The 12,449-nt window shown below is 34.2% G+C and overlaps 1 protein-coding gene across 1 annotated transcript in view; it reads left to right on the top strand.

Moving 5' to 3' along the window:
- The window catches only part of LOC122738589 (cation channel sperm-associated protein subunit beta-like), a 114,421-nt gene that overhangs the window by 89,762 nt on the left and 12,210 nt on the right, over positions 1–12,449 (top strand). The window contains exon 24 of the mRNA XM_043980581.1: positions 6,495–6,595. Within this exon, the coding sequence (XP_043836516.1) occupies positions 6,495–6,595 (101 nt within the window). The remainder of the gene's footprint in view (positions 1–6,494; positions 6,596–12,449) is intronic.

Here is a 12,449-nt window from a genome sequence, read left to right as displayed (position 1 = left end):
ATCCTGTCCAACTACAACAATTCAATGAGGGAATAATTCATTATGACCAACTTGCATTTATGATAAGCATATAAAAATGGTTTAACATTAGAAAAACAGTGAATATAATTAATCATGCTAAAAACAAATTCATCCCAAGCCACATGATTTTCTTAATAGATGAGGGAAAAGCCTTTGTCAAAATATTTACATTCACTTATAGGAAAAAAACTTTCAAAGTATAAGCTTAGGGAAATTTTTAATATTATAAAATTACTAAGACCAAAAGTAAGCATTGTATGCAATGGGGATACACTAGAAGTTTCTCCAATAAAATGGGAATAGAGCAAGGATGTCTATTGTCCCTACCATAATTAAAGCTAAGGGAATGCTAGCAATAGCAAGACAAGAGAAATAAATTTGAGATCTGAAGATAAGTCAGGAGGTAATAAAACACTATCCCTATATGCTGATGATATGATGGTTTACTTTTAAAATCCCAGGGAATCCGCAAAGATAATAACTGAGATTATTAATAGTTTCAGCAAATTTGTAGGCTACCAAAAAGTTCTCAAAAAACATCAATATTTCGGGGAAGCTAGGTGGCGCAGTAGATAGAGTACCAGCCCTGCAGTCAAGAGGACCTGAGTTCAAATCCAGCCTCAGACATTTAACACTTACTAGCTGTGTAACCCTGGGCAAGTCACTTAACCCCATTTGCCTCACCAAAAAAACCCAAACAAAGAAACACAACACATCAATATTTCTACATAATAATGTCAAAATGCAAAGGGACAATAAATAGAAAGTAAAATGCCATTTCAAATAACTATAAAGTTTATTAAAATACCTAGGGATCAGTATACCAAAGCTCACAAAAGAATCATATTAATTCAAATAAAAAGTATACCTTCATGAAATAAAGTACAATTTAAATAGCAGGAAGAACATTCAGAGCTCATGCTTGGTCCATGCCAACATAATAAAAAGGAAAATACTAGCAAAGTTAAGTTAATTTACATTTTAATGTTATATCAATCAAATTATCAAAGGAATCTTTTACATGGCTCAATAAAATAATAACAAATTGCATTTGGAAAAATAAAATGTCTAGAATATTAAGAGAAATGATAAGAGGTAGAGATAAAAGGGGAACAGCACTTCTAGGCTTCACACTATATTATGTATAAAGCAACAGTCATCAAAGACATCTGGTAATCATTTTTAAAATAGACCAATCAATAAACAAACCAGACAATGGATTATCAGAAACAGTGGGACTCAATAACCCAATTTCAGATATTTATTGGGAAAACTGGAAATCACTCTGGCTGAAATTAGTTTTAGTCTAACACTATAAAACATTCTACAATATAATATAAATGGATGTTTGATACTAGAAAGATCAGGTAAGTCAATTGACACAATATTTTTAGGCACTTGGAACTCAAAAAGGCTCATGAATTTCTACTTTATACCTCATAACTTTTTCTATACCTTTGTTATCAGCATTCTTTCACATTATAAAGACTTTTCGAAGAGTGAAAAACATAAAATAGGTCATCCTACCGATAAGGACTAGATGCATAAAATGACTCATATTTTTAAACACTTCATATTTTTGTTTTCAATAAAAAATACACTGCTACCTTTATTTCTAAGGATAGTGTGGTAATATTTTCTTTCTCCTTTAGGCAGAAATGCACTTTAAATACAAATAATTGCAAGCATATATTATAATTTCTTGTACTAGCTTTATTTTCTTTGCCTTATGGAAAAGAAATGTTGGTTAACATATGTTAGTCCTCCAAGGTATTCTTAACATCTGGTCCTTCTAGTGATACAGATTGTAATATTTAAAAACAAGATTAGAAGAGAAGCAGATCATATGTTTTTCACAGCTATGAGTAGGAGATTTATTTTTAACCAAAGAATGGACATGGGTAATTACAGAAGATAAAATAGATAACTTTGATTCTGCACAAAATTATTAATGCACCCAGGAAAACAAAGGAAGAAAATAAATGGAAAAGCTTTGTTTCAAGTTTCTCTAAACAATCCTTTTTGTGATAGCAAAGAAATATAAACATTGTCAATTGTTTATCAATTGGAGAATAGCCAAATGAATTGTGATCCTTAATGTAATTGATTATTTCTGTATTGTAAAACATGACAGATACGAAGAATATGGAGAAACATGGTAAAAACTATGTGATTTACTACAATGTGAGGTATGCAGAGCCCCCCTCCTCCCATATCCACAATGACAACAACATAAATAAAGTAAAGCTAACATACAGAGACAGCTAGGTGGCGCACTGGATAAAGCACTAGTCCTGGACTCAGGAGGATCTGAGTTCAAATCCAGCCTCAGACACTTGACACTAGCTGTGTGACCCTGGGCAAGTCACTTAAGCCTCATTGTCCTGCAAAAATAACCAAAACCAAAACCAAAACAAAACAAAAAAAACAACTAACATACACACAAACAGTAAAAGTCAATGTTTCAAAACTATAAATAACAAGCATGGCTTGAAAGTAGCTATTTATATTATATATGGCTTGGCATAGTCAACAACTGCCACTTCTGTGGGGACGGTAGGAGAGCAGAGATGCTTTAGCATTTTCTGTTCCAGTAAAGGGAAGTGGTATGGAATGTCTCCAAATAAATCTGTAGTGTTTTGGCATTTTCTGCAGATAGATAGAGGCTGATAGAAGAATAGTTCTGAATGAGTTCTAATAAGTGCTCTCTATCATTAATACATAAGGATTTTTACTTTGTTCAGCTTCTACCCTCAATCTCCCTTAGACTCAACTATAAGTACAATACACCTGATTGTACTGTTCCTTTTTTTTGTGGGGTGGGATGAGGGTGGTTTAAGTGTTAAAAGAAAAAAATGCAGAGAAAATTATTAATCTAACCATCTTACTGGTCACATGATCCTGCCAGTGTATCTAAATTTAGGTGTATAATATTACAGTCTTCCACAGTATTCTTGTGGGGGAAAAGAAAAACATAATGAAAATAGTATGGTCAGTTGAATTCAGAAGTGGTCAAATAATCAATCATTTAAAAAATGGTAATTAATGGCTTTCTGTCACCTTGGAGGGCAGTTTCTAGTTGAATGTCCACAGGGGTCTGTTTTGCTCCCTATTTTTTTCAAACTTGGATAAAGATAGATGAAATGCTTATCAAATTTGTAGATGACATAATGTTGGCAAGGACAACTATGATGTATGAGAGAATCAGAAAACATTTCCAAAGACTAGAACAATGAGCCAAGTCTAAAAATATAAATCTTAGTAAGATATGTGTACTATGGTTTAAAAAAATAAATGAACAACATAGAGCATATTCATTATAGAGCATAATCAATATAGTTCATACGAGAAATTGTAGAGATTTTAAACAATTTCAAAATTAATATGAGCCAACAGGGTAATACAGCAATTCCCCCAAAGGTAATACAGTCTTAAACCATATTAATAAATGTATAGGAAGGTTATGGTATCACTTTCCTCTGTCCAGTCTATCTCAGATATCAAGCATTGTTCAATTCTGGGCCCTGCATTTCAGGAAGAATTACAGAGGCATGGAGTACAGTCCCAAGAAGGGTGACCATGGCAATGAAGGGAATGGATATCATGTTGTACAAAATAAATAAAGTAGGGATATTTGATCTGTTCACTAGAGGGCATGTCATAGCTATATTCAAACATGTGATTATTTGTCATATGAGAAGAGAAATATTCTGCTTTTCCAGAGGATAGAACTATGAATAGCTGGTGGAAGTTTCGATAAAATAAATTCGACTTGACACAAAAAATATCTTTCTAATAATGGATGGCCATAGAAAGCAATTAATTGAATATCACTGTAGTTCTTGAAACAGGCCCTGGATGACCACATGTTAGGAATATGGTAGAAAGAATTTATACTTCCAACAAAGTTCAAATTAAATTAGCTTTAAGGTTCTTTCTCACTCCAGTATGCTATGAATAGATATACATATAATATATATTTACTTGCCCAGGTCACTATATATATATATATATATATATATATATATATATATATATATATATATATATATATATATATATATATATATATATATATATATATATATATATATATATATATATACACACACATATATAGTGAGACAAGTGGGGTTAAGTGACTTCCCCAGGGTCACAAAGCTAGTAAGTGTCAGGTGTCTGAGGGTGGATTTGAACTCAGGTCCTTCTGAATCCAGGGCCGGTGCTGTGTCTACTAAGCCACCTAGCTACCCCATGAATTTATATTTTAAAAAAGAATTTAGTATGGTCGACAATTGAACTTCGTGAGCCATTTAACACCCTCTCTATTGTATTCATGTTTCCAAAGAATGTTCATAGTAAAATAACATGATTAAGTATTTTGTATCAAATACTCCTTTCTCCAGTATTTTTACAATTTATCAACCTTTTTCATATTTAAGAAAGAAGGGGAAAATAATTTAGGATTATCCCCCCCTGAAAAGCACACACACAAGATTTTAGTATTGGAAGGGACTGTAGATATTATCTGGGCAACTAGATGGCACAGTGAATAGAGCACTAGGTCAGGAATCAGATAGATTCCTTCCTCAGTTCAAATCTGGTCTCAGACACTTATTAGCAGGTGACCTGGGCAAGTAAATTAACTTTGTTTTAATTGGGTCACAAAGGGTTAGACATGACTGAATTCTCCAAACAAGTAAACATTATCTAGCTATTGTTGTATTGTTTCAGGCATGTCTGACTCTTCATTACTCCATTTGGGCTTTTCTTGGTAGAGATACTAAAGTGGTTTGCCAATCCTTCTCCAGCTCATTTTTCAAATGAGGGAACTGAGACAAACAGGGTTAAGTGACTTGCCCAGGGTCACACAGCTAGTATCTGAGGCCAGGTTTAAACTCATGAAGATAAGTCTTCCTGATTCCAAGCCCAGTGCTCTATCCACTGCACCACCTAACTGCCAGACCTAACCCCATATTCTCATTTTATAATGAAGGAACGGGTTTGATAAAGTGATTTGCTCAAGGTGCCAAAGCTGGAATTCAAAACTGGATGTAGCACACTTTCTACAATGCCATGTTGCTTCACTCTGACTGAAGCACCCATTACCACAATGACTTTCCTTGGTCCAGAGGAAAACTGACTGCCAAAGATATTAAGATGAGCACATCTTAGAGTTGAGAAGCATTTTGAGGCTGAGATGGAAGGGGAAGTTTGGATTGAGGTAATCCAAATTGAGTCTCAGTCTTTGCTATCCTACTCTGTTCTCAGAACAACAAGCTGGCTGCCCACCATTGGTTTGTACCTACAGATGAATAGTAGATCCCATTATGGGTTAAAAGTGATAGAGAAGCCAACTTACCACTGTTCCAAAGTCTTTAGTTGGGTCACTTGCATGTGGCCTGAATTTGTGATCTTGAGCTATGGTTTCTCCTTGGATTTCTGAATCATTACTTGGTCTCGTGTTTTTTACTAGATCTTTATTGGAGTAATTTTGTGTTAGAACTGGGATATTCTAAGTCTTCCTGTTCCACCATTTTGCTTGCCTCAGATACTTTTCTCAAACTCAAACTCAAACAGATCTAAGATTATAAGGCTCCCGGTGCATATGGGTAGAAATCAGAATTATTATAGCAAATAAAATATGGTAATCTTATAACTGATATGTACGCACATATATGTGTATATATACATATATACATACATGCACACATACACATACATGTATATGAGAGATGTAAATTGCAAATATATGTATATACAAGTATATATGTATATAGAGATAAATATTTTCAGTTGAATCACTAAGAAGAGATGTGAATTACAAATATATATACATACATATGTATATACATGTATATATGTATACATAAATACATATATATTTGAAATTCACATCTCTTCTTAGTGATTCAGTTTCCTCATCTGCAAATTGATGGTGCTAGAGATGATTCCTAATGTTCCTTCCATTTTATGATTTCATGATACTTAACCTTGTGAGTTACTATTATTATCCTTGTTAGGTTTCCAACCCTATTCTCTGAGTTTTAGTATGCTAGACTTTCTGTAGGTTCTCAAGGTTGGAGATAATAGTTTAGCTGGCTTTAAACACAAGTGCAAGAGACCCTAATTTATGAAAAGATCATTCATGAATCAGGTGATTAGATCTTGGAACATAGTTTCTCATAGCAGCATTATTGATATCTGTCATATTTTTAGGCAAATCAATAGATCTATTGAATGAATCCACAATTTATTTGAAACAAAGCACTGTATTAATTAACAGTACTGTGATTTTGGGTAAACCACTTCACCTAACTGACTTCACTCTCTTATCTATAATATGAAAACAACTGCTATTCTATGGAAAGAACTTTGTTAACCTACATAAATGTAAGCTCTTGTAGACCATAATCACCTTGCTGTTTTTATGGGAAAACATATGCCTGAAAGATGTTTTTTGTCTATTATAGGACAGCAAATGCCAGAAACTATGGAGAAACTGAAGAAGTATGTAGAAAGTAAGATTTTTCTTCCTGTATATAATCCAAAGGACCTCAACCTAAGCATAACCGTAAGTTTGTGTTTTATCCATAGAAAATTGTCTGCTCCAATGTGTAAAATCCCACATGTACCATCATCACTATGCAGGGAAGTCGTCAGAGGCCAGTGCAAATTGACTTGTGCTCTTGTCTTCCTCAAATATGAACATCAAGTGACTTAGTGTGTTAGAACATGTCTTTGTGTCTTTCTAGGGAGGCTGAAGCTGGTGTATCACTTGAGTTTGAGAGTTCAGAGCTTATGAAGGGCTAAAGCTATTCAAGTGTCCTCACTAATTTCAGCACACATATTCTGAACTTCTGGGAGCCAATGGCCACCAGGCTGCCTAAATTGGGGTGAACTGGCTTAGGTGAGAAAAATGGAAGATGTCAGAACTTCTGAGCCAATAAGTATTGGTATCATCCCTATGAGTAACCATGGAACTTCTTTCAGCTTGGATGAGATAGCTACACAAATTCTCAAAAAACTTTTTTAAATGAAAGAAAAATAGATGAGGGAAGGAAGGAAGATGTGAATAAGAAAGGAGGAAGAAAAGAAGGAAGGTAGAAAAGAAGAAAGGAAGGACAGGGGGGAAGCAGTAAAGAACAAGGTGGGAAAGTTAGAGTAAAAGAGAAAAAGAGAGAGGGAGAGAAAACAAAGTAAAAAAAAGCAAAAAAGAATCCTGACAACCCCACCATTTTCCTATTTTTCTCAAAACTTTCTGTACCATAGGGCCTCTCCCACTAAAAATGTTAAAAAGAGGGAATTAAACTGTTCTCTGTCATTTATAAATTTTTCTTTTTCCTCATTCACTTCTTAATTGTCCTTTTCGTGCTGGAACTAACTAAACTAATTTTTTTTTCTGGAGTTGTTGGAACTTTCTTCCTTCTTCAAAACTATCCATGACTTTTCTCATGCTCTTTAGTGTCTCAGATTCATTGCTAGCCTATCTATGTCAGCAGATTAACTCACCTTTGATGAAATTAAAATGAGTTCCTATGAACTCTTTCATTTTCTTTCTTGCTACTTCAAAACCTTCCCTGTTAATGACAGTCTTCTGTCATTAGATTTGAGAATTGTCTTGGTTTTTGTCTTTAAAAAAAATTAAATGCTTAGTACAATTTATAACACATAGCAAATTCATAAGTGTTTTATCTAATCTATATAATCTAATCCAGTCTCAGAAAATGTTTAATCCTATTTCTGCCCAACATATAATACTTTTCCATATCATTAAGGAATTTCCCCCATCCAACATTTCCTCTTTCTTTAGAAGTAAATCTCCTTCTTCTGGCTTATTTTGACCCTCTTACTACCTTCCTTTTATTGACCTATCCTACTGCCTCATACCCACCTTCCTCCTTGCATAGTTTTGACACTTAGTCATCCATTTCAATAATGGATTTCCCCTTACCACTTGTTCTGCAATACTCACAACTTGCTACTCCCAAATCTTGTCACCTGTCCAGAGCCACTCAATGCCACACCAATGAGTCAAAAAACAAACCTTGGTACTTGTATTTATTAATGTGAACTTGGACATGTCATATAACTTCTATGAGCCTAAATTACTTTTTTTGTTTTAAATATAATGGTTTATTCTTTTTTTCTTCATTTTACCAGACCTTAATTTTTTTCAAATTATATGTAAAGATAATTTTCAATATTCATTTTTGTAACATTTTGATTTTGAAATGTTTCTCCCATCCTCCCTTCCCTCCCCACTCCTGAAGCCAGCTAGAAATCTGATATAGATCATACATTGCAATAATGTTAAACATAGTTCCATATTAGTTATGTTGTAAGAGAAGAATTGGAACAAAAGGGAAAAAACACAAGAAAATAAAACAACAACAACAATAACCAAAAAGCAACAACAAAAGTGAAAATAGTATGCTTCAATCTTTATTGAGACTCCATAGTTCTTTTTCTGGATGTGGAAAGCATTTTTCATCAAGAGATTTTTGGAATTGTCTTGGATCATTGTATTTCTGATGTGGTAAAAAAATATGAAAGTTTTTTAACAGTCGATTAGGATAACTGAAAGACGCCAGTTTTTTTTAAGGACCACCCTTTCGGGGAGGAGACCAACGGCATGAGCTACGCACGCCAGTCTGCCTGCTGCGCACGTCAGACTGCCTGCTAGCACTCCACTTCCGGGGTGCGAGCTTAAAAGGCAAGGAGAGAATGGAAGTGAGTGGTTTTTCCTGCTCTGCTGGTCTCCTGACTGCGCTGCACAGACGGTCTCTCTCTCCCCAAAGGTGGCCTTCTCTTTTGGTGAATTTTATATGGAATATAGACTAAGCTTAGATTTAAGACGATTTGTATTGTGTTTCTACTTTCCTATCCTTCTAATCAACATCACTTTGTGACTACTATACAATAAATGGTCTATCTAGAAAACCAGAAGCTTCTTCCATTTACTAGTCTGGGAGATAAATTAAGGGAAAGGTTAAGTAGGGTAGATTTATGATCTAATATCCAATTTTAAATCTCACACTGAGAAGAGCTAAGTCTGTCACACAATGTTGTTGATACTGTGTATAATGTTCTCTTGGTTCTATTCATTTCACTCAGCATCAATTCATCTAACTCTTTGCAGGTTTTTCTGAAATCTTGCTGTTCATTATTTCTTATAGCACAATAATATTCCATTACATTCATAGATCAAAACTTCTTCAGCCACTCCCCAGTTGTTGGGCATCCCATCAATTTCCAATTCTTTGCCACCACAAAAAGAACAGCTATAAATATTTTTGTACATATGGCTCCTTTCCCCATTTTTTGTAATCTTTTTGGCATACAGACTCTTTGGCATACAGTAATACTGGGTAAAATGGCATGAACATTGTTGTAGCCTTTTCTGCATGGTTCGAAATCACTCTGCAGAATGGTTGACTCAGTTCACAGCTCCACCAACAGTGCATTAGTGTTCAAATTTTCCAACATTTCCAACATTTATCATTTTCATTCTTTGTCATATTAGCCAATAAGATAGGCATGGGGCGGTACCCCTGAGTAGTTTTAATCAGCATTTCTCTAATCAGTAGTGATTGAAAACATTTTTTCAAATGGCTATAGATTGCTTAAATTTTTTCTTCTGAAAACTGCCTGATCATATCCATTGATCATTTCTCAATTAGAAAACAACTGGTGTTGTCGTGTATTTTATCCAGTTATCTATATATTTTAGATATGAAGTCTTTATCAGAGACACTGGCTATGAAATTAGTTTTGTAGATTTCTGCTTTCCTTCTAATCTTGATTGCATTGGTTTTGTTTGTGCAACACCTTTTTAATTTAATGTAATCAAAATGATCCACTTTGCATATCATACTGTTCTCTATCTCATCTTTGGTCTTAAATTTTCCCCTGTCTATAGATCTGACAAGTAAGCTTTCCTTCCTTTTTAAAAAATAATAAAAGCATTTTATTATTTTCCAGTTACATGGAAAGATAGTTTTCAACATTTCTTTTCATAAGATTTTTATTTCCAAATTTTTCTCCCTCACTTCCCTACACCCTCCACAAGATATAGGCCATATACGTACAATTACATCAAACATATCTCTTCACCAATCTGCCATGAAAAAAAAGAATCAGAACAAAAAGGAAAAACCTCAAAATAACTAACTAAAAACCAAAAGTAGAAACAGTATGGTTCAATCTGCAATCTGATATAGGCCATATACGTACAATTACATCAAACATATCTCTTCACCAATCTGCCATGAAAAAAAGAATCAGAACAAAAAGGAAAAACCTCAAAATAACTAACTAAAAACCAAAAGTAGAAACAGTATGGTTCAATCTGCATTCAGAACCACAGTTCTTTTTGCTGGATGTGGAGACCATTTTCCATCATGGGTTTTTTGGAATTGTCTTGAATCTTTGCACTGCTGAGAAGAGCCAAGTCTACCAGAGTTGATTGTCACACAATGTTGCTGTTACTGTGTACAATGTTCTGGTTCTACTCACTTCACTCAGCATCAGTTCACTCAAGTCTTCCCATGTTTTCCTGAAATCTATCTGCTCATCATTTCTTACAGCACTTTAATATGTCTGTACATTCATATACCACAACTTGTACAGCTATTCCTCAATTGATGGGCATTCCTTCGATTTCCAGTTCTATGCCACCACAAAGAGAGCTATTATAAATATTTTTGGACGTGTAGGTCCTTTTCCCTTTTTTTTATGATCTCTTTAGGACATAGACCTAGTAGTGGTATTAGTGGGTATAAAGGTATGCAAAGCCCCCACTGGCTTTGGGGCATAGTTCAAAATTGCTCTCCAAAATGATTGGATCAGTTCACAACTCCACCAACAATGCATTACTGTTCCAATTTTTCCACAGCTTCTCCAAAATTTATTATTTTCCTCTTTTTTGTCATATTAAGCAATCTAATAGGTGTCAGGTGGTACCTCAGATTTGTTTTAATTTGCATTTCTCTAATCAGTAGTGATTTAGAGCATTTTTTCATATGGTAATAGATAGCTTTGAATTCTTCATCTGAAAACTGCCTGTTCACATCCTCTGACCATTTCTCAATTGGGAAACTACTTCTATTCTTATAAATGTGATTTAGTTCCCTATATATTTTATTGTTTTTGTTTTTGTTTGTTTTGGGGGGGCAATTAGGGTTAAGTGACTTGCCCAGGGTCACACGGCTAGTAAGTGTCAAGTGTCTGAGGCTGGATTTGAACTCAGGTCCTCCTGAATCCAGGGCCTGTGCTTTATCCACTGTGCCACATAGCTTCTCCCCCTCACCCCCCGCTATATATTTTTAGAAATGAGGTCTTTATCAGAAACACTGGCTATAAACATTATTTCCCAGCTTTCTGCTTCCTTTCTAATTTTGGCTTCAATGCTTCTGTTTGTACAAAAACTTTTTAATTTCATGTAATCAAAATCACCCATTTTGCATTTCAAAATATTCTTCATCTCTTGTTTGGTCATAAATTGTTCTTCTTTCCAAAGATCTGAGAGGTAAACTATTCCTTCCTCTCCTAATTTTCCATGGTATCACCCTTTATGTCTAAATCATGTACCCATTTTGACCTTATTTTAGTATATGGTAAAGATGTTGGTCTATCCCTAGTTTCTGCCATACTATCTTCCAGTTTTCCCAGCAGCTTTCATCAAATACTGAGATCCTATCCCAGAAGTTGGAATCTTTAGGTTTATCAAACAAAAGATTACTATAGTCATTTTCTACTTTGTCTCCTGTGCCTAACCTATTCCATTAATCCACCACTCTTATTTTATAAATACCAAATAGTTTTAATGACTGTCACTTTATAGTATAGCTTCAGATTTGGTATGACTAGCCAAACTTCCTGTGCATTTTTTTCATTAGTTTCCTTGATATTCTTGACCTTTTGTTCTTCCAGATGAATTTTGTTATTATTTTTTCTAGCTCTATAACATAATTTTAGGTAGTCTGATTGGTATGGCAATCCCAATAAGTAAATTAATTTAGGTAGAATTCTCATTTTTACTATATTATAATAGCTTAGCCTATCCATGAGCAATTGACAATTTTCCAATTGTTTATATCTACTTTTATTTGTGTGAAAAGTGTTTTGTAATTGTGTTCATAGAATTCCTGGGTTTGTCTTGCAGGTAGACTCCCAAATACTTTCTATTGTCTACAGTTATTTTAAACGGAACTTCCCTTTCTATCTCTTGCTGCTGAGCTTTGTTGGTCATGTATGGAAATGTTGATGATTTGTGTGGATTTATTTTATATCCTACAACTTTCCTAAAGTTGTTAATTGTTTCAAGTAGTTTTTTAGTTAATTCTTTAGGATTCTCTAAGTATACCATCATATCATCTGCAAAGAGTGATAGTTTTGTTTCCTCCTTTCCTACTCTAATTCCTTTA

The sequence above is a fragment of the Dromiciops gliroides genome, chromosome 2 (assembly GCF_019393635.1).
Source record: "Dromiciops gliroides isolate mDroGli1 chromosome 2, mDroGli1.pri, whole genome shotgun sequence".
NCBI lineage: Eukaryota > Metazoa > Chordata > Mammalia > Microbiotheria > Microbiotheriidae > Dromiciops > Dromiciops gliroides.
Note: the sequence above shows the minus strand (reverse complement) of the source record. Positions and strands in the feature narration are given on the sequence as shown.